The sequence below is a fragment of the Sparus aurata genome, chromosome 5, assembly GCF_900880675.1.
Source record: "Sparus aurata chromosome 5, fSpaAur1.1, whole genome shotgun sequence".
NCBI lineage: Eukaryota > Metazoa > Chordata > Actinopteri > Spariformes > Sparidae > Sparus > Sparus aurata.
In genome coordinates this window covers 24,521,949-24,545,828 of record NC_044191.1, presented here as the reverse complement: position 1 = coordinate 24,545,828, position 23,880 = coordinate 24,521,949, and the positions used below count along the sequence as shown (strand labels likewise).

General features: G+C 41.8%; 1 protein-coding gene across 4 annotated transcripts in view; it reads right to left on the bottom strand.

Moving 5' to 3' along the window:
* The window catches only part of LOC115581552 (ADP-ribosylation factor-like protein 15), a 105,967-nt gene that overhangs the window by 51,128 nt on the left and 30,959 nt on the right, over positions 1 to 23,880 (bottom strand). For 2 of the 4 annotated variants that reach the window (XM_030416726.1, XM_030416725.1), the window contains exons 2-4: positions 21,019 to 21,126; positions 9,549 to 9,693; positions 8,041 to 8,100 (exon numbers count right to left, since the gene is read on the bottom strand). In XM_030416726.1, coding sequence (XP_030272586.1) covers positions 8,041 to 8,100; positions 9,549 to 9,693; positions 21,019 to 21,126 — 313 coding nt within the window. The remainder of the gene's footprint in view (positions 1 to 8,040; positions 8,101 to 9,548; positions 9,694 to 21,018; positions 21,127 to 23,880) is intronic. The other 2 variants (XM_030416728.1, XM_030416727.1) reach the window with 1 other exon arrangement.

The window sequence follows — 23,880 nt, the reverse complement described above, 5'->3', positions numbered from 1 at the left end:
CATTTACTCACTGTACAGATTTTGCTTAATTTTTTATTAATTTATTTTGAATGACTACAAAAAAATCTAAATCAACGACCTATTGTATTTTTTGTATCAAAAGTTGACTCGTGTTCACCTTTATCTTATATTACGACTTTTATTTCACGGAACAACTTTCAAAATTCTTTTTACTTGCCCGTCACTGACACATCTGGCTGTTAGTTCACCATGTAGGTGCAGAGAGTAACAAAGCAAACTATCATGTTAGCAATGGAAATAGAGCAACAATTTCCAGTCAGGACAAGATATCATAAAACATATCTTGTGGCTGCAATACAAAATAGTCTACCGAGGCCACCCTTGGCAAAGAAAATTGGTATCCTTTGCTTTTCCAAGAAGGATTAAATCCCTGTTTGAGTTGTTAAATATTTATGCAAAATGTTACATCATATTTAGGGTATTTTCTCATTAGTTTTGAGAGAATAGTCCTAAAACTGAATATTTACCACAAGTGTTTATGCGTATTTGTTAATTAGCTATCAAACAAAATTAAGGTCAGGGCTCATAATCATGACCAGCCACCAGCCATGGTAAACTATGCAAGATGCTGCTAGATTTCGTTCACGTTCTAGCCAAAGATACAATGATAATCTATTGAGTGGCTTGTACTCACTAGCCATTTGGCAGGTGGAAACATACTCTGTTTTGCACCCTTATTAAATTCACTAAAGTTCTCTTAGAAATATCTTGATGTGATAAAACAATTTCTGACAAAATACCACTGTGGGAAAAAAGTATGTGATGTCAGCCTGTGATTCAAAAGAGAAACCCTCTCCGGGATCAAATGGATAGAAATCTGATCTGGGGAAAACACCTTGCCCAGCCATCCCTCCCTCCGTCCCTCTGCTCTCAGTCAACCAGACTTTTTCAACCGTCTGTCACAAATGAAGGCAGCCTGAAACAAGGAGTATAATTACTTATTCTATGTTCTGCATACAATATATGCATGTTTAACATATATGCATGGTTTGAGATCTGGGAGACATGCATCTTAATGATTGTATTGCATGCAGATGTGTTATGCTTCTTGGAAATTTGATGATTCATTGTGTATTCAAAGCCAACACAGGGACACTGCGTGAAACACAGCTCATACCAGAGCTGTCGTTCATTATTGACACAGTTAGGTTTCCCTGTCCATAAAACATTTCTTATCATTCTTTTCCTGCTGTGTTTTGAGAAAATGTAATAACCAACAGTAAACTTTTTATACACCTTATCGCTTTTGTATTCATTAGGGTTGAGGAAGTACTCGCTGAAACAACTATCAGATAAAGTTAATATACTTTTTTTGACTATATGTACAATCCAAGTAAAATGTGTCAGTAACCGAAACGGAACATGATAACGGAAAATTCACACTGGGTGGCTGACTGAAGTTTAATCAGTCTGCTTATATATATTTTTTTTTAAAAAAAGGCTGTTCTGTAAATAAATAACGTCTGGTGTACTTCTGATACTTTCGGATGTCATCTTGTGGGTTACTTAATTGTAACAAGCAGTTTTCACCTTTTTCTGACATTTTCAGATGGAACAATTAGTCAGTTAAATAAAAAAAAAACTATTGGTAGATTAAAGGAGCACTATGTAGTATTGGGGGAAGAAATTTAAGTCAGTAGAGAAAGATCTTCATTGACCTATTTTACCATTTTTTTTGTGTGTTTTTTTTTCTTTACGCCTGAACAAACTAAATAAACAAACTCTTTGTTTTCATGACTGAATAAACTAACAGACCTTAAAGGACAACACAATTTCATACTGTTCTACGTTGTTTGTATTTGGCGGTCCCTCAAACACTGAGTTCTAGGGATCTTACCTTCCTTTGAACAGATTGTCAGCTTATTCAGATGTGCTAGTTTGCCTCATTAATATTGTAAATATTACACTTTGGAGGTTGGATTTCTTCTCAAAGACTACATAGTGCCCCTTTAATTTGTAATGAAACTAATCATTGGTTGCAGCCAAGTAGTACATACTAAATCATATTAAAGTCACTATAGGATCAGAAAACCATGTGTCATGTTTCATCTAATAAAGACAAGAACATTTGAAAAATGTAGGGAAACTCAGACATTTGCTGTTTATCTAGAAATGCAGTATATGCATTTGTTGTGGTGTATCTTATTAGCTTTATTGGAACTAGTTGGTTTTTGTTGAGAGATTGAGGGGGTAAGGGTTCAGGGAAACCAAAAGTGAAGCTCAAAACACGCTGTGAAAATACATAGTAGAGCAATTTAGGATTCTGTGGAAGTCATGATGCTAATAGTGCAGGAAGAGTTTACCGAGTGTGACTACGAGTTAATAAACCAAACTTAGAGACGAATGCCAGTAAAACATATGAAAGCAATTACACAGCGAAATTAAAAGCAGATAGTCTTCTTCTTGATTCATCTTCTCTCTTTTCTGGCTGGTGTCTCAGATTTCATCCGAAAATGTAACCAGCTTGAAATGGTCTTCATTTCAAATATGAGTCAAAGCAGTTTGAACCTACAACCCTGTATTCCCATTTGTTCTAAATTAGGCTACTGTTGAAGCTTGCTGTTTGTTGTTGGGTATGGATGCAGGTATGGTTTCAGATTCACAGTCAGCATGAACAACACTTTTCTCTTACATTTCTTCCTTCACGCTTTTTACCAGCTTTTATATCTTGAACAAAACGCAAGCATGTTGCTAATCAGCTTCTTTTTTTTTCTTTTTTTTTCACTCTTCAGAAAGTTGAAAACACTGAAACCCTCTTTGAAGTCTGCCTAACGAAAAGCAGACAGTGTTTTCGAACAAAACAGCTACAATATAGTGATGGGAGGGAGCACTGGGACCAGTGAGGGAGGCCTCTAGTAATAAAGTTTGCTTACTTCATTGAGGAACGAGCTGCGGCTGGAGCTGGAGTGAGGTGAAAAACACTTCAGCTGTTGATACACCCATCAACCTGCAGTCACAGCACTGTCTGTTTTTAAGTAAACAGTTCCTGCGTCAGGCCATGCCTAAAACACACACCAATCCCTCTCGTTTACGCACATAATTAACAAATGTGATTTAAACAAATGCGGCACCTCTTAATATTTGAAGATAATAAGTGTTGATAGTGTATGTAAATAATCCTTGTTGATACTCTGGACCCCTCCTTTCCACTGGGTGTACCATTTTAATCACAAGCCATTGTGACTGACAAAGGTGTTCAAAGTTGAAGTCACTGGTTGAAAGTATAGTATACAGTATAGGCTGCTTTTCCTATACAATATGCAATGCACATGGACGTATGCTTGTTGTTGTTGCTAACTTGTTGCCCATAGTGTATATCTGTCTTCATCTCCCTTGATATTTATCTATTTAATCTATATTATATACTTTTAATATTACAGCTCTATAAAACAAAACAAACTAGAGCTGCAACAACTACTATATGAATTGATCGTGTCTACAATTAGTTTTATCATAGATTATCATTTTTCAGTCATTTTTCAAGTAAGAATGTTAAACATTTGCAGATTTCAGCTTCTTAAATGCATGGATTTGCTGCTTTTCTTTGTCATTTACGGAAGCAAATGAAGAGTTTGGGGTTTTGGACTGTTGATTGTAGAAACAAAGACAACACTGCACTTTTATTGATTAAATTATTCATTGATTAATCGTGACTGGCAAATTTATAGATGATGAATATAATTGTTAGTTGCAGCCCTACTTCAAACAGCATTCAGAGTATAAAGCACAAACATGATTTCACTGTAGAGGGAAACTTTTTTATGTATTTATTTTTTTAATTGTGCATATGATTAATGTGTTAACTGGACTGCCTTGACACTAGACCTTGCACTATAAACTTGAATTGTAGAAAAGAGACATCCATCTCTTGCTTAATGATTTAGACATTTTAACTTCAAAAGTTGGTTCGGCTAATGCACTTTAAGATATAAATGGGCTGTCCCTTATAGTATCTGTGATACACCATTCACCAAGTGAAACAAAAAACCTTACATCAAACAGGGTAATATCCTTGAATGAGGCCTCAAATAGAGATCAGTTACACGTTTGTCCTCAGAACTCCCAAATCAGAACCGTCTGCAACTGCCAGCATCTGCTTTAAACCCAAATGACAATTTACAAATTATTTCACTTTTGGTTGAGTCGTTTCCAGCACAAAAGAAAAGCTGCCCTGCTGGGCAAAGTAACACACACTGTGGTCCTATTTGATAGTAATAAGAACCACATTGGGTCGATGATGACTACAGCGCTGTGATTTTGTTCTGAGATATGTTTGCATACTTTCTCTGCCCGTTGGTGATCATGGACAACTGGTAAATGTTCTGTGATGCTCCTTCATCTTGTTTGTCTTCCCCCCATGTTCTCTGTGTTTGTACATGATGGACTAATAATGGTCAATATGACAGAATTCTTTTATTCCTTGATTAGTCACTAAAAGAAAATCAACATCATATCACTAATTTCTTTCAAAATGTCAAACATTTCCTAGTTCAAGCTTCTAAAATATAAGTAATTGTTGCTTTTCTTTGACAGATATGGCAGTAAATGTTGAGTCTTTGAGTCTTGGACTATTGGTTGGACAAAGCAAACAATGTAAAGTCACTTTGGGCTGTGGTGAACTGTGAATTTTTCGCTTTTTTTCTTTTATAAATTATTAGTTTATTAATTTCTGTAACAATCAATAATCGTTATGAAAACAGTAACTAGTTGCAGCCATAGACTGTACGTATCTGGTAAGTGACAAATTCAAGTTTACACAAATGACAATTACAAACAGTGTATCCACCATAAGCACACGATAATCTACAAATAAAAGCACATAAACATTTTAAATTGCCAGAATGAAGCAAATAATGGAATAATGAGAAATATTGAAAAGACTGGTGACACTTCAAATCGAAAGCCTCAACAGCAACGAGTGGTGATTATTAGGAGCACTTCTTCATCAGCTGTCATTGCGTGGCATGAATGCACACTGTGAAATGGCCTGTCTAGACTTGACGTCATGACACACACACACACGCACACACACACGCACACACGCACACACACACACACACACACACACACACACACACACACACACACACACACACACACACACACACACTTTCCTCCCTGTGTCCCCAGAGGTGCCCTTCCCACCTAATCCCATACCTGGCACCAGCTGTGTCGCAAATGTCTGCCATGCTAAAGATCCCAGAATGCTACATTTTCAGTGTCAACCACCTGAAAAGACTTCATTACAATTATTCAGATGAGTGCAAAGAGATTTCATTAACATAGTTGATACCCAGTTCTGCTGCAGTGTTGCAGCCTGCTGATTAAATGAATGGCAAATCCAACTCTTCATGCCAACGATCCTTGATGAAAACACACATTTCTCTCTGGGTACCAATCTGATTTCTGATTACAATGTCAGATTCTTTCCAAGTGAGTAAGTAATATAAGGTTCGATAGAGGTGAAATTTGATTTGATTGATGATTTTCTTAAACATAGTTTGCTGTTCAGCTGTAGCAATCAATTCATTTTGACTTTATTTATTAAACGGTTAAGTTTCATTCGGCTTTGGATTTAATTATTTTGTCCTTTCATCCTGCCATTCTTCTGTCACAGGGATACAGGGAAAAACAAGCTAGGAAACCTGTTATTTGTATGACTGACTGAGAAATAAATTTTTTCTACAATTATTTACAGTTTTTTTCTTAATCCTTTACTCCAATGAGGTGAACTGGGTTTTTTTGCATACATAATATTTAAGAAACCAGGGCACAGCAGAAAGCTGACAATAACTAGGTTATTTGAACACATGCTTGAAGATTGGAAGAGGCACAATCTGGAAGTATTGGGAAAGGGAATAAGGAATGGGAGGCAGAAGGGAGACAAAGAAAACAGAAACAAAATAGCAGAGGTGTAGATGCGAAAGAAAACATGAAAACAAAGACAGCTGGGACCTCAATGACAAATGCATGACTGAGACAAACATATAGCCCGGTCTGAATCATTACAGGCACCATACCATCAGGGTCATCTGTACATAAGCTGCTTTGTGCCTCTGGTTTAAAAGGACATCTTGCGCTTATGACGATCTGGCACATTGCGCTCAAGGCAGGGAGAGTTAAAAATGCATTACCAGGCTTAGTAACATTACAAGTTACAGTTATGAGTCAACTGCACTTACATGTGTTCATAGCCTGCATCAGTTTAATGACAGAGAATAGCCTGGGCTCCTAAGCCAACCTCAAGCGTCATGTTAGGGTCACGCTCTGCTCTTTGGCATGCACAGAAATCTTGCATACACAACAATGGTATTGAACTTAACATTTGCTCGTTTCATTTGTCCCCTCATCCTGTTTGAACTTTAACCACTTTAACTCCCAGATGAAATGGGTTGAGCAATGATCACGCTTAGTTATGCAATGTGTCAGCATTTGTGCCTTCAATGTTTTTTCTCTCATCTCCAGCACTAAAGGTCACCTGCACACTTAAGACTTGCTTTACATTACTTACTGTAAAGGGAGAATACCTCATTGACATTTAATGGGCTTTCCGGTGGGAGAAGAAAGGAAATACACAGGAAGTGCTTCACTTCTTCGTGCTTCTTAACAAGCGCCTCTTCCCTTTCCTTAGTCAAGGCTGACTGAAGAGAACAAGCCACAAAGGTATTGTGTAAAACAAGGTTTTTGGGGTCAGGAATACTGATGTCTGTGCGTCACATCTTAAGTCATTTTTCTGCATCAGTGATGCAGTGCAAAATAACATAAAACTAAACCAGGCATGTTTGCTTGTTTTAAAGCCATAGGGAAATGGGAGAAACAAGAATACTGACAGAAAAGGGAAGTGTTGAGTAAGTTTCTTACAGTGTGGAAAGGGGTTGCTTTAATCAGAAAACAATCTGAAAGGCTCATGATGAAAAGTGACTAGTGGAACATTTTGCAAGAACACCAACTCTCCTGACTCCAGATTTGCGTCATATACATTTGGAACTCAAAGAGTACGCCATCATTCAGCCAAACAAACGGGTTGCGTATCAGGATTTCACCTTGGACAGAAACCAAAACCGATACTGCTCTTCCAAATGAAAAGTAGTCGGTAGAGGAATCAAAACATCATGTGCTTGTTTTAACCCTCTTCCAACCATCCATAATGGATGGCACAGTAAATCGTTCAAATTCTTGTGCTCTATGTATTCAGAAGGCGCAGAGAGGGTCCAAGCAGGGGGGGCAAAGAAAAAAAAAGAACAGATTTCATCATCCTTTGCTGTGGTGGCAGCCTATACTAACGTATCTAAATCAAACGTGTCATGCGTGGGACCAGTGTTTTTCCAACCACAATAATGTCCCACCAGACTGGCTTTGAACCAATCCAGAAAAAACTCTTTTGAAAACCCCCTAATGCACTCAGTCCAAATTTGGTAGCACCCTCGTTGGTGGTCCCCCAGTGCCTCTTTGTGTATGTGTGTGCGTGTGTGTGTGTGTGTGTATGTTTTTCATCTTTTCAAGAGAGGTTGGGTGAGCCTTCAAAATATACACTGCACCTGTCATGTGCCTATAGTGCGCAGAAAACAACATAAATTATTTCAACTCTCGACAAAACAATGAATTGTTGTGTGTCACTGCGCTGCTTGTAGGAGAAAAGACTCCCTTTAAGGACTGGAAGCCTCCCATTGCATTTGGTGTGTTTACAGATTTCCACCTCAAGATCCCTCATCTGTGCTTATTAAACTGCTTCCTCGAGCATCGTACATTTCCAGGAATAACAGTGTGCAGATTGCATAGCCACTTCAAAGAACACTAACAGGTCTGACGTCTGTACTTAAGTGTCAGTCTGTGACTGAAGGGTGTGATGCTACTGGAGGTAAAAACAAACAGTGTACTTGCGTTCACAGTTTTCTTTTCTTTTTTAATAGTTCATGTTAAGAGATGAGATTATCTCAGAATACGTAATTAAAGTAAACATTTGTACAATAATTTAAATGATTAAGTTTTACAGGCTGTGGTTTGGCATGTGTTTCTTACCTCCAAGTTCTTTTACATTCAAGATGGCATTTGGAAATGGCACTGCTTTGATGCTGAAACCTGACGAGAGAAATGAAAATCTGTTATTGCAATGGCATACAAAACATGTGCATGTGTGTATGCATATGTGTGGACAGCACATGTTAGGAGTAATGAGAGTCAACTTTTAGGAATGTTGGCTGGATAGTGAGGGAATGGTAAAAAAAAAATTGATTTAAAAAATCCGCTTAATCATTTTCTTTCCCCAGGATATTTGGTGCACCTTCTCCGAACCACCAGCTGGTGAACACAAAGCGGGCTGACAGCATATTTGTATAGTAACTAAAGAAAATAACACTTTGTGTGGTCTGGGTTAGCAAAACAGAAAAACAAGAAAAGCTCAACAGAAAAGTGTTTTGTTCTATGTTGCAGTTTGAGTAGGATGATGCTTAAGTCTGAAATGCCGCCATGTAATATGTGGTTTGATTCTGCGGTTGCACACGGTGGGGAATAGTAGTGAAACCCACTGAAGGAAGTGATTTAATGTTGCTCAAATTATGCTAAATTATCTTGGTGGGAATTCCTTTTCTGGAAACATTCACAAACAGGAGGAGAGATGGAGAGACAAGCGATGACTTTGTAAACATCTACATTAACTACTAAATGAGTTTTTAAGTACATTACAATAGTGCAAAATCATGAAGTAAGAAGTGGGGGGGAAACACAGAAGACTTTTTCCTCATTGCTCTTCATTATCTTCCCTCTGTAGATGTTGGCAGATGCAGACAGTGCTGACACCTAAATCTCATTTCAGAGAAGAACGCTCAGCAAGTAATCGACATATTTGATCTATTAAGGCCTGCTCAGTGGCAAACACAGACAGGTGTTCACTCCCTTGAACCACCCCCGTCACAAAGACATACACACCAACACTTACAGACAGGTCATTTGGGAATTACTTTATATTTAGCTTCTCCTAGTGAAAGTGCACAATGACTAAATCTAAAATGGGACTTCTGCAACAGCTCAAAGCCGACTGCTGACAAAGCCAGGGGAGGAAAGAGGAATGTCCTTGAGGGATTGCATTGCGTATATGGAAAGCAGAGCATTGACTACCAAGAGAATGATGTACTAACCCTAAAGCCTCCTCTTCTGGACATACTTAACACCAGCCTCCCACTTGACCAGAAGAAAGAAGCAGAGTGTTGGCTGGTGAGATACAGCAGAGCGTTTCTGGCATGAGCGCTGGTAGACATACTAAAGACATACTTCCCCCTATTGGAGAGCTGTAATACCTGGCTAGTATTAGCAATGTCTCTAATCCAGAGGACAACATGTTCTTGAAACATAAAAATGAATACTGTGAAGAAAAGGAGATGATAAACTGTGGATGCATCTATTTAAAGGAGATATGATATGCCCTTTTTTCGGTTCATAATATCATTTCGGGTAATAAATAGAATAGGGTCTTTAGGTGCACATACTTCTTAATCTGAAAAAATTGCTCCATGTAGGGTATGTGCACATACCTGTCGTAGGTACGATGCCGTCGCTGCCCTCACTACAGAGGCGTGAGAGCAGGCTGGTCTTTCCAGCACCTGTAAGGCCAATGCACACCACGTCATACTCTGGTCTTGGCGGCGGGGGTCCTTTACAGCACAGTGCCCGGAAACACTAAAACAAAACAAAACAAATAAGAAAATGAGTGCACTGGAAAGGACCAACTACACCTGGGACTGGCGGAGTTATGAGTAAGATTCTGCATTTGAAATCACAACAAGCTCTCCCCTTAAAGTGAATATTGCTGGGAAAGACGCATTACAGCGGTCTTCTTATGATAAAGCAGGAAACCCATGAAACTACATTTCAAAAACAGGTCTAGTCTATGAAACACTTCCAGATTGTCAGTTTATGTATAAGGAGCAGCATGTTTTTGTTTTTTTAAAGGAAAGAGCATTGAAAAAATGTAGAACCATGCACGGTTAAACTTTTATGACTGACAACAATCAGGTCATACAGAGTAAAAGTCTTCATGACAAAAGATGTGAAGGGGATCAAGAGTGTGAGATGCATCAGCTTAGCCCAAATGCAACATGTTTTTGTGTCTATGTATGTGGACCTTGTCTTACTGGGCCCTTATGGCGGCCAGAGGCAGACCTGTCACTCCATGAATCACGGCCTGGGACTGAGGGCCTGCTGTGAGACATTAAGGGGCAAATGCAGTGTGAACCGTGAATGAGATCTTTAAACTTGTGTGAAGAGATCGGTCTCCAAAACTAAAAAGAGATCTCTTTTATTAGCAAGACAGGAACCAGTCTGGACAAGGCAGGGCACAGACACACACACACACACACACACACACACACACACACACACACACACACACTACCATCGATATCACATTTCAAGTGGTAGAACATCAACACAAGATTGGTTACTGCTCTTGTCAGAGGACGACCCCATTCAACACACTGCTACTCTGTTCAATCAAAGTCTCTGACAGGAAGGAAAACACACGCACAAGTGTACGTGAACTGCTCCACATCTGTGCGCACATTCTCCAGGTGTGCTTGGGCATGCCATTACAAACATATACCTCAGCAAGGAGACGCAGCTATAAACAAATGAAAAGATAAACAAATAATCTATGTCAGCGTTCAAGTATCTTGGGCAAATGTTCAAGATTTAGGTTCAGGACAAGACTCCCTTCGAAAATTTGATCGTTACAGCAGCTGACTTCTTGAAGAAAGGATTTTCCTCACATTTGCGATTGCTCCCAATACACACACACCTTCTTTCAAACTGGAGGAGAACAAGAGAGCAACAGAGAGTGTTGCAGCCTCAATTCTTCCGCATACCCCTCAGACATCAGTGACCACCAGGGTCAGTTTTCAGAGCCATGCCAAAACAGAGCTGCTGTTTGATGGAGATGTGGGGAATCTGCTTCAACAGAACCAGACGTCGGCTGAGCAACCCGACCCCCCCGACTCCTTGGTGAACCCGCCAGTCTGCTCAAACAGGAAACATTCTCCTTTTCCAGAAAAACGTTGAGATCAGAAACACACGCGCGTCAGATGGGGGAACACATGTAAAAACCTGGTCTGATGAGGTCACTCTATTCTCTTTCTTGTCCTATTCTCCCATTGATGCCTCTGCCCCCCACCCAAATTCCCTGAAGCCACATGTAAAGACTTGTGTAGAAGGTAAAATCTGCTCTTCAGCTGTCAGTCCCCTGAACTGACAGTTGATCTTTCAGAAGAAGCCATGGGTCGAGTCGAAGAGTGATGGAAGAACTATGCAAGAAATATAGTAGCTATGAAGTTGCTATGAGTTGGATGATTATTTATTCAAACCCTCACAAAACGATTACATACATACAGGCAAAACACTTTCCAAAGGAGCATCCAGTGCCTGACCCTGGGGTCCCTCTATATACAGTGGCCCCTGTGAGAGAAACAGAGATGGGAACTCCCAACTCTGGCCCTCCGTGACAGGACAAGATTGACGAGGAGAGCTTGCTCAAAAGGCTCACAAGAGAAAAATAAATATGTCCAAAGGCCTTTGCTTACCTTGAGAGGAGCCCCTCCCCTGTCAACTGCACACTCAATGAGAGATCTGAGAGTCAGTGGGCTGTGTCACTGACACTGAGAGCTCAAATGAGACTGTCCGATGAAGACTGTCTCCATAAATCTCAGAGGCATCCAGACGAACAGCTGAGATTAAAACTGGAAATTGAATTCAATATACACAGTCAACAGCTCCCTGAATGTTGTTTGACTGATTTACAGTATGTTCAACACAAGCTGGAAGTGACCGAGTTGTAAAAATATTCTCAAATGTACGGTCACAAAGACAAACATGTGCCTGTGGAAGCCTATCAGCTTTAATTCCTGTTTTTGTCAGGCTACTTTTAAACTATGAGGCCACCTGTGCATGAAAAAGGGGCAATCATAAAAAAAAATAAAACAAATACAACCTTGCAACTCCTTGCCAAAACACCCCTATAAAAAGTCTGCCATTCCAAGACTTTATTGATCGGCTGCCTCTTATAGGATTGTGTTTTGATTATGCTTCCCTGAAAGACCTGTGAGACATTACCTCACTGTTGTTGTGAAAGCTGATTAGCTAGGCTTTATGTAAATGAAAAAAAACTGCTGAATATAAATATGGCTAAAGACATAGCCAGGCTGCATTCTTTCCTTTCGATCCTTAAAAGATGCATGACAGAAAGACGGAACAAATAGCCCCCCCGCCTCCAATTTGCAAAAGATGCAGAGACATTTAATGTGTGACATAACTGGGCCTCCTGGCAGCGGACCAGAGCTCGAGTACACAAGCAGAGAAGCTGAAGACACTGTTGGTTGACCAGTGGTTGTGAAAAGAATATGTCAGGGCAGCTCTATAGATCTACAGAGGCTGAACTTAATGGCATTTGGCCTCATGTAAATAAAAGAGCACTTAAAAAGGAAAATCAGTAGCATCAAAGGAAAATAAGTACCGCAGTTCCTTTTTCTCTAATGTTTTCCTTTAAACAATGTTCCAAGTCGTACCACATGCAGCCTTACTAACACCACCATGGAGCCTACTGACCTCAAGTGACTGTCTGTTGATTTGCATACTGTTAACACACAGCATGTGCATAGACAGTGCATGCATGGAAAAAGATCAAGGCAGAGAGTTTAGCCTCTACAAACTGAGGGGTTCAGTCAGAGTTGAAATATTCAAAGGAAAACAGTTTTGTCAATGAGTCATAACCCATCGTGTTGCGAATTCACCTGACGTAGTTGGACAGAACAGGAGCCAGGCTCTTTTTAGAAAACCACTTTGTATTTTTAGAGGTAATAAATGTGGGTTAGAGGGAAGCCACTACCGCCGCAGCAGACTAGTTCGTGTTTCACTCTCGTACTCTCTGGCTACTGTCGAGACACCACAGGACAGGAAAATAAGCACTGGCATGACAGCATGTTCCAAAGAGGGGCTCCCAAGAAAGCTGCTTAGTAACACATACATATAAATGCTAATAGTAATAAAACACATACTGCTCCTGCTCAGTGATAACACATTAAAGCAGGTGTAAGGCATCAGCTAATGTTGTTGCTGGAATACACAGGACAATTGCATAATTAATCCAATGTCTTGCCCAGAAAGGGTTCTTTTGGGATCATCACTAGTATTGTGTCAATCCAGATGTTTGGCTAACATTATCCAAACTTAATTTGCACAGTTGTTATACATAATTGCTTTGTAGATGAGTACAGAAATGGAAATACAGTTACAAAGTGTTAACATTGGACAATAATGCTGCTGAGTTATTACAAATGTTTCCAAAAATAACAAATATTTCATACTGACAAATGTATTAACAAGGGTGAACAAGACATGAATTTTCCATTTGAACTGTTGCAGCCATAAAAAACAATATGAAATTGAGTGCTGGAGCAAGTAAGGAGTGTGTGTGATATATCAAAAAGTACAAGGAAAGAAGTGTATTTAAATGTTAAGAGCAGGGTTCATGAGTGACTGATGACTGAGTCACCTGAACTGGGCATATGTCTTGCCCACATTTTGGCGAAAACAAAAGGATGTTAGTCTGGAAACTATGGGTAACAGAAATCTGTTACCAAGATGGAGATGCACTGGCTATACACAGCCACCCAATAACCATGTGCACCCTCAATAAAAACCAACAAAGTGGGTCATGTCCTTGCTCTATACACTTCCTCTTGAAAGGTAGGATACACATCAACTGATATGCTTGAACTGTTTGCACTCAGCCCAGCAATGGTGCTAATGAGTCTAATAATGCCTGTTAAAATCTGTGGTATCACATTTACCCTCCCGGCATTTCCAATAGCAAGGCACACCAAAAGGCAAATATGACTTCCTCCTTGGCTGCCAATTTACACAAGCTGTGTATCCTAATTCCCCAACAACAGTGGAGCGAGCAAAGGAAAGACGAGAGGAGGAGGAGAAAAGGGAAAGGACATCCGAGACACTTGCCATGGAAGTCATACCCACTCTAGACAGACAGACACAGGACACGGATGGGGCAAGCAGGCCGTTTTTATTTTTCCAGACCAAGTGTCGGGACAACACTTGTGTGCAGGGCTCACTCCTGACCTTTGGAAATGACAGTCCTTTATATGGGCGTCCCGACGGAGGAGCGGCGCTAACAGATACGTGTGTAATACACACCGGCCACAGTCATAACACAGGCCCGCAAAACCAGGGGTAAGCGGAGGGCGGGACACAGAAGGGCATGCAGGAAGGCAGTCTGTCGGGGATGGAAGGAAGGGTAGAGGGGAGCAGGGGAGGTGGAGGGGGTGTGCGGGCAAACGGGGGGATGGAAGGGGGGCACATTCATTCATCCTCATTCATCTTCTCCCCCCCTTCAGTTGTTGTTGTTATTTGCCGCTTTGAAGCTGGATGGGGGGTGCACGGTGGGACACAGTGTGGCTCAGTACAGTGAGGGAAGGGGGTGTGTGGGGCGCACTGCATGCCATTCTCGTTAAGGGGCGAGAGAGACATGCTAGACACACAAGGCAGCTCCCTGGACTCTTCCCATGCTTAGTTGCTACTGCACCAAACACAGACAGCTTCAGCCCCGGGTCTCCACCGCACCTTACCAAACCACCCATCACCCATTTTCCTGCCTCACATCATAACACATATTTTCAGTACAAGACATTCAGCTGCTCAAGTCCCCCTAATGTTGTGATAACACCTCCTCTAGCAGCCTTCTAACCACCATGGCTGCCACCGCTCACATCTCATAGCAGCACTTTTTCCTCCCTGAGGGTTCAGGAGAGATGATACTGGAGGCACGATACTTGTAACTACATGCATGATCGACTGGTTTCTTAAAACCTTAATTTCAAGATAAAACAAACAAAATGTGGATTTGGCAGCCAGGGCTGGGACATGCTTTCAACTGTAGCCGCGGGTGATGAAATACAAGATTTACTGCACTTCAAAAATGATGGCCAAGTGAGGACACTAAACAGGTGCCATTCATTACCCCCACATCGGAAATAGATCCCTGCACAAACACAGTCACCTACACACACACAAGCATGGACACACACATATACACTGAAAGAGTAGACTGGAACATTTGGGGGATGCGCGTCACTCCCATTCCTTGCCTTGACAATGCACATCCAGTTGTGTGGAATTTTTTTGATGTAGTGAATGCTGAACTTGTCCACTGTTGACTCCAACGTCTTAAAACACGACATCACCGAGATCTACTGGACTGTAATGACAGACGTACAGCAATAATAAGATGACCCCGTCTGCGCCAGCTCAACATCTTGTCTGGTGAAGTAGACCGTGTCTTACTTAAGTCGACAAAACAACCCACAACCCATTATGCTTGCGTGTCTGTGTGTGTACGGGGAGGCCCTGTAAAGCTGATTTGCTTGTCACTGTTTTGCAGGCACATCATCCCCTTATTCTGAAGGAACATCCTTTCTACCTCTCTTTCTCTCGGTCCATCTCTCCTATCACCCCCTCTACCCAACTCATTCATCCCACTACTGTCTGTCTGGCCCTCGTTTCAGAGCTTGATCACTGTTGTCCTGACGCTAAGGTGTCTGGACAAGGAGACAAGCTGGAACACACACACACACACACACACACACACACACACACACACACACACACACTACACACACACACAGCCAGAGAGTGAAGTTAGAGCGCCCCCCAGCTTTCTGCTGAAATACACTGCATTTTTTGCACTGCAAAGTTAGAAGCAATGTATTGTGGTAACTTGTTTCCTGTAACAGAGTTAGCATCTTGTAATCTTCTAGTAACAAAAACACTTGACAAAAAAGACAAAACAAAGTCAACAAAATACAATAAGCCAAATTGCATGTCAGGTAAGAGGAGGAAATCTAGCCTGTCAAAAAACACACAAGAATCAAGATTCGGTTTCATCACAGTGAAAACTGTAAAACAGACAAGTATCGCCTGCTGCTTACGAACAGGGTTGCAACGTGAAGTTTCGTAAGACTGAATGAGGTGATGTGACCAACTGACCATCTGGAGCGTAAAGTCCACTTTTTAAGAGGCAAGCAAGACAGGTCTAGACTATGAGGCAAGATTTTTGAAAAACAGCCGGGAGCGACCCCCCTGCTCCCCTTCTCTTTCCCTTTTCAGTAAGCAGCTCCATTGCTGGCCTTCTCCTATCTGGCCTGACATGGTAGCTTGTGACCCTGTGTGGTTGAGGAGGAGGCCAGATCAAAGGCAGAGGAGCAGCCTTGGAAAAACATTTGGGCTGGGAATGGACGGGATATCTGTCAGGAAGCCTTTCCCACTGGGCTCACTAGTGCTAGGGCCCACAGATCGGGTTACCACCCAAAAACGCCGACATGAAAGAGGAAGCGACGCTAATCCACATACATGGGGCTCTTTGTCCATGCTCGACTCGCACTACACCACAACCACCAATAATGTACATGTATCCCTTCTTCTCCTCTGCTCCTCGCCCTCTAAACTCTCGACCACTTTGTATCTGTGTGTTCCCCAAATTACACCAGCCTAACACGCCCCCACCCCCTCCCCACCCCAAGCGTCTATGCACCACCACCTCACCCTCCTCCACAACCCTTCACCTCAAAAACACTCGAGCTTCATCACAGAGGATTAACAGGAAACCCTGACACAAGCCATTGTTATGGAGGCAGAGGGGGCTTGGGTGGTTTTGCCACCCCGTGTGGGTCTCTTTTTTTTCCACTGGGGTTGTGATGCTTTAGAGAAGGAGACAGGGGACTTCATTGCCTCAGCATTCTTTCTAACCTCCCTGATGCACACACACAACTACTTCCACAACCTCTCCACCCAGTTGCATACATGACGGCTGGTGATGGGCGAAAGTTGTTCAGTAGCAGTGAGCAGGGGCAAAGAAATGAAGGATGGAGAGGGATGGAGCAGGGGGTGCATCTATAGGCGGGAGCGGGATAAAGGGAGTGCTCAGGATGAGGATGGTGTATATGTGTGTATCTGTGTGGCAGAGGGGGTGGGGATGGGTGTCAGTGCTGTAAATCTTGATGTCACTGACAGGAAGACTGTTGCGGACCATTACCATAAATCTGACAAACGCTAATTTGATGGGAGGCTGTATCTGTCTGGTCAGGGACCAGTCTAGACGCTCCTATTGAGGGGTCCTACAGCGTAGCACTGTTTGTTTCCAACACCATCTGGATGTGGCAGTAAGTGCCCGCTGCTATGGTTCACATGCACACACACACTAAGACAGACACACAAACATACATCATAGCTAGAAATTGCACCATTCCTAAAGCCATTGAAAAGGCTTTGACCTTTATGTGCCTGAACAATAACTTGAATTAATTATTGCAATGCAATGACAGTAACAAGAACACTCAAGGCACTCAAGGCAAGTGGTTAACTCATAATATCTACAGGTGCTATGCTCAACATTCCTATACAATAAAACCTTTTAGAGTTTACATCACTTATTAAATAAAATATCTGGTTGATATTATAAAACATTTAAAAAGCACAGCAGGGTGTAGTAGTGCCATTTCTTGGTGCACATAAAAAAGTGCACCACAACATAAGGTTTCCATAATGCCAAACGTATTCAATACCTCTTGTAATGCCATGGAAAAAAAGGGAAAACACCCTAAGCACATTTCTTTCAGTGACAACCTACACACGGTGCTGAACAGACACAGTGTCACTGAACACATCACATTTGCAATAATGTTAAAATCTGTGTAGCCGTGGGTTGAAATGTGATTGTACATCGTTTTTAGAGCTTTGGTACTTTCGATACTATCGAATATGCAGATCATATCTTTTAAAACATGTGGTATTGAATAAAGTATAAAGTATCAATAACTAAAAAATACATTGTCCGGTGGAATAGCACTACTTCCATTCCTGTAACTGGCCACAGTAACCACAAATGGAACCTGCAACAAAGACGCCATTTGTCAGGTAAGAGCAAACCTACGCCACACACTCTCTCCAGGACATGTTCTCATACCAATTCCCTCTGCAACTGACTAATGCTGAGGAGGCCAAAAAAAGACTGCATCTTGTAAAAGAAGCAATTATAGCCCCGAAAAGAAGCACAACACTGAAATCAGCCCTCTTGAATATTTCATCCGCATCCATAAATCTCTCTGACGTTTTTAATTTTTTTTCAAATCTAAAAATACTGTGGCACGGATTTGATTGTGGTGAAATATTTTTTTGTCTCATGCCCGAGTTAGTGCTTAGCTTTGGGGTTAATTTTTGACATTAAAAATGTCCAAATAAAATTCCCATTATCTGTTAAGACTTGATATTCAGTTGACCGAAAATAGATTTTCTTTTGAGTTACTGCCCTTTTATTTGAAAGAACATGTTCTCCCTCTCAACAAGCAGAACTAGAGTTCACCTAAGGAGAACCTGGGACAGATCCAAGAGCTCTGGCGGGTTCAGCCAGCACCGCACGGGCTCAACGTTTGTCTCATTCAGAGGGGCCAGGAGTAGGCCACAGCACAGACTGGGGTTGAACAGTGCTTCCTTATTGCTACTTACACTTTGTTTACTTTCAAATGTTAAAACTACCCCTCATCAAGAAAGTTTGCAAGCTCGCTGCCCTCCAACACCATTAAAATGAGTACTGAGCAATCTGAAAGGAAGAAAGGGAAGCAAAGAAGAGTAAATGAGGATGTGTTTTCTCACACTGAGGGAGCTCACTCATATGATGGTTAGAAGATGAAACGGGTTTGATGGCTAAAATATTGATTGGAGGAATATAATCCAAGCAGCAGGTCCACCAGACATGCTGAGGGGACTGAGGGGCCACAACTCCCCCCCGACACATTTATCTGTCTGGGGCCTACCTTGGAGCTCCTGTGTGTTTCATGACATTTACTGGAAAAGTACATTAGGTAGAGAATGGGGGGGACAGCGTTAAGGGGCCCACCCATGGGACTGTTTTCATGTTATCCTCATTTTGCAAAAGAAAGCAAGAGGCTGAGGTGGTGGCAAGGCAGCTGCATTCACAGACAGAAGACACCTTTGCTCCATGGGACATCCGGAGGGTAGATAAGGGGGCCACAGAATTGAGGGGTACCACTGGGCGCCATTATAGTATATAAATCTTGTAAGTGGGAAGGGTGATTAGCTTGGCTACATTAGCATACAGCAGCAGCAAAAACGTTGGTTTCCTGGGCACAGTGTAGGGCAAAAAGATGTTTTTCCGCACCCATGTAGAGGATCAAAGCTTGAGGGGCCCCCTTTTGAAGGCCCTGAAACCAGTGTGCAAGAACCAAGGGGGGTGGGGGGCGCCCCATCTCATAGACATAAAAAGGGTGGGTGGATGGGGAGGGCACTTGTCCCACTTACATCAGTTATGGCACATTTTCATAGAGCATCTATCTATCGACCACTAACTCAATTTTTGATAAAAAATCTTAGGGCCCCCATTCTCTCTGAAATAAGTGTGGGAAAGTTTTGAGCTTAAGGACGTTGTCATTAAAAGAGAAAGACCCCTCCCCATCACCTATTTCTAGGCCCCTTTGAGACAAAAAAAAAAAAAAACCTGACGGGAACCAACTGAACAATAAATCTGTTTTTACACATTGTGTGGTAGCCGAGAATTAGGTTGATGAGTGGGGAGGGGGACAAACTGGAAAAGTCCTTTCAATGAAAACAGATTCTCACAGGATATGAAAATCTTGGATTCTTAATGGAGTGACCTATTCCTAATATCACATCATACAAACGAGGCTGAGCCACAATGACGTGTTCAACGAGGTCATCGGGGATGTTGTGAGTGATCAAAGTGTGCAGATTAAGAGGGAGGAGATGGGAAAAGCTTTTTTTGGCGATCTATGACGAACTATGGACATAGAAAAGAAATCATTCTGTTCTACAAATCCTGAACAGGGGATGGTAGATAGGGGCCCTGGAGGCCAACAAAATGGAAAATCCATTAATAGGAGAAAACCACAAATAGAGAACAGAGAGACATTTTTCAGGAAGAGGAATTGTGAGTATTGTTGTACATTAAGGGAGTGTCAAGTGGTTAGAGCAACATGAGAAAACACTTGTGATCACGCATTAACGACCGTATTAGACCCTAAGGATGCTGGTCTTGGTTTATTGAATATTTTTGGGTTTAACGTAAAACAAACTGATCAATTTTAACTAATTCGCCCACTCATTACAGTAATGCTAATTACCTGTGTAACTACACTTCATCATTCATCATTGAAATAAATGAAATTTTCAATAAACGTGGTTCAGATTTTTTTTTTTTTTTAATTACTTTTAAAACAAAATTACTGAGCAGTGAATGAGCCAATTCATAAGGCAACACATCAATATACTTAGTAGTCTGTCAGTGTTAAAGAGTGCTTTGCACAACAGAAGCACAGGCTACAGCCCTTTCTAACCACACACCTCTAGTTCACAAAGTGTTGGCTTTCACATGATTTCTGGTGTGTTAATGGCCAATAGGTGGCTGGTGCCACCCTTCTCTGATAATAGATAATAGCCTTGCACATGCAAGCCAAAAACAACTCCTTACAAATCACATATCTACAAATTCAAGCGTAATCCCAAAGGCCCTAGACATTCCCATTAGTCTGGAATATGACACTGTTATTGCTTGAACATAACATATAAAATACTGCGTTACCCCTTGATGTATTTGTTGGGCCTCATGCCACATGGCTCAAACAAAGAGAAGACCTGCAAGGGAAATCAAAAGCCTAACTACTAGGGCCTTATCAACCTGAGGAGTCAAGAACAAAGGAACTGAACCAACGTCCAAAAGGTGTGAAGAACTGTAACTCAAGGTATGACACACCCCCAAAACTTTCACCCGGTCCCTACTGACTGCGAGCCATGAAACTCTGCCAGGATGACCTTGACGTCACTCAGAGTTAAAAGGTCAGGATACCCTCTGCACGTTGCATTCCCATGGTAACGTGATGCTATGAAGAAACTCCAGGTTCATTCAGTAGTTACCGTAAGGGTGCATGGTGAAACGTTTTTCACTTCGCTTGGCCTAGGCTTCAGTTCTTTCCTCGCTGGATCCATAGAGGAACACTGCACAACCCAGTCGTTCCCCACCACCTGCAGAAGGAAGAAATTATCTTCAGAAGGAGACTGAACCACCGAGGTCCGGTCCTTCAATCAGAGTTTTGAGTCGAATGGACACACACTAGTCGCAATAAGCGACCCAAGTAAGAGGCTACTGTTTGGGCAGAAACATATAGTATACAGTGTGCTTTTGTTGCGCTTATGTTTTTGTTGTGAAGGGACCGCCGAGTCCTACGTATGGTTGACTGTACTGTATGCCAACTGTGTTATTACGCTGGCTAGGAGCTCATTCATGCTGATCCACTCTGTAAATAGCTTGTGTAGTTTTGCCGCCGTGTGTGATCACAGTACGTCGTATTCCGGCTCAATCAACGGATGATAAACGAACCTCAATTCGCTCGCCTACCACCGGTTGAGGGAGAGACGAAGGTAGCATGACTATCCTTTTCGGAACCGTGGGTAATATCCCTCCAAATTCACCTCACATGCAATCAAACCGCACGTGAAGCCAAAGACGACGTAACCGCCATCTTTGTTCAAACTCTGCGCGCAACTGTAGTGATCGCCTGGGGTCGACACATTCACTGCCGCCATTTTTGAATTCCAGGTATATGATTCAGTTGAATCAGAATCATAATCTCGGAATCCATGTTCTCATGCGTCTTCACTAAGTGACATTCGGCACTTCCAGTAGTCTCTCCGACGAGATTTCGCAAGTCACGCCCACTAGTTTGTAGTCCGGTGAACATGACTTCTCAAGCCACGTTTGGCTATGTTTGTAGTTTTTACAAAAGGACACCCTCCTTGATTATTAATTAATAATCAATTATCAATATCTATTCCCAACATTTTCTTTTAGTCTTAAATATGGCCAAAGAAAAATGAAATAAGGAGATACTGGCAGGAGGTACAAAAATATTTAACTGAGATGTTCCCTTTTACTGGAAAAGCAACATTTTTCCAAAAAAGATTACAGACTAAAACAATAATCATCACTGCTGAGATTTCTTTCTCCAACCATATACACACAATTGAAGCCAGTGTGCGCATGGCTCTGCATGGATTCCTGATCAAAAATAACGCTATCTGATACTGTTCCACAAACCTGATAACAAATTAGTTTGCATGTTATTAGGTAAATTCTGTAGAAAAAAAATAATGAGGGATGAGACACCAAAGCCAAACATCTGGTGGTGTTTCAAAGCTGGGAAATCGCAGGTCGTTCTGTGCCATAACCTCTTCCATTGAGTATGAATCTTTGAGACTTTGGGGCGTTTCGGCACGTTTGTCGGAAGTTAACCAGACACATTGTTTTAACCTTTGCCGGAGGAGCCTCTGTCTCATTCCCAGGGGCTGGCTGTGTAAAAGGGTCAATGACTTCAATAGGCCTTCATTAAGCACAGTAAGTGTCAACAGTTAATTATGTAAATTAGGAGACCCCTCATGTGGTCATGTGGGTCCCTGGCCTCCCCCTTTCATTACAGCCCCACACACACAAAAACATACCACCCTGCAGACACACACACACACACCATATAGCACATACATTCACTTATACACACTGTATCCCTTTCATACATTACTTTTCCTCCTCACTCATTTCTTGTCAGGAATCAGAAATGGAGTGTTATGGTGCTGATACATAAATGGAGGCCAATGAGGCCCCTGAGGTCTCCAGTGGCTTTTCTTGCCATCAAAGAACCTCCGGAAGGTTCTTGCTGGGTGAAGCTGAAAGCCCACCAAGTTCTCCTCATCAAGACTGGGGAGTAGGGGGCATCAGTGCCCCCTCAAAAACAAAATGGAGAAAAAAAAAAGCTGCATCAAAACAGTCAATTAGGCAAATATGCATGACAGCCAAATTCGAACATTGTTTCGGTGATGGTAATGACAGGCCTTTCGCTCCTCTGCCTCTTCCACACATCTGATGTCTGCGGCCCCCTGATTTTCAAAGGCTGGGAAGCCATCAGTAATTAATAATCACACGCTTTGGGCCCCTCAGTTGTGACTGGCGGATTCTTTGTAGGGCCAGCCTCAAAACCCCTCAAATCCACTCTCACCTACCTCTTCTCACCATCGTCGCTAGTTTGTGTCTATCTCCCTGGTAAATGCCTCCATCACTGCCTGCTGTTTGGTTCAGGTACATTGTTTATCCAACATTTCAGGGGGTCCTCTCCATTGTATCTTGTGGGCGCCAATTTTAACCAGCTCCCCCTCAACCCTCCGTCTAAACCCGTTCACCTCCCACTAATTGTGTCGCGATAGGGTTGTTGGGGGTTGCAGGGGTAGACAGATAATATGGCCTCCGTTGTGAGTGAACACCAAAACCACCCCAAGAACTGTCTAACAATACTTTTGCTTTTGGAACCACTTTTATTTGTTATTTTATTTTCCTTAGCTTTTTTCCCGTACAAAACAAACTTCTCAAAAATAACAGGCTCAAAGGGCTTATGTAATAGGCTAGTAAATCAGAACCAGATTGTGGCCTCCACTAGTCCAAACCCACCCAAGTGAAGCTCTGAGAGCCTTCACCATGTGATACAGGTGTCACATGTTCTTTTGATTCAAGCAAGAACATCTTGGTGTAAACTCAGCATAAGTCTATTCCTGAATCAGACTATGCTGAGGCGCTCATGCAAAAATTTGTGATGATGCCCGCATTACTGGATTTCATTTCAATAATCAAGTGACAAGCTTACAGTGCAAATTTCAAAATAAATGCTGAACACGTGCTGGTCTAGTATGCAGGTATTATATAGTGCTTATCCAAATGTAACTAGCTGATGAATG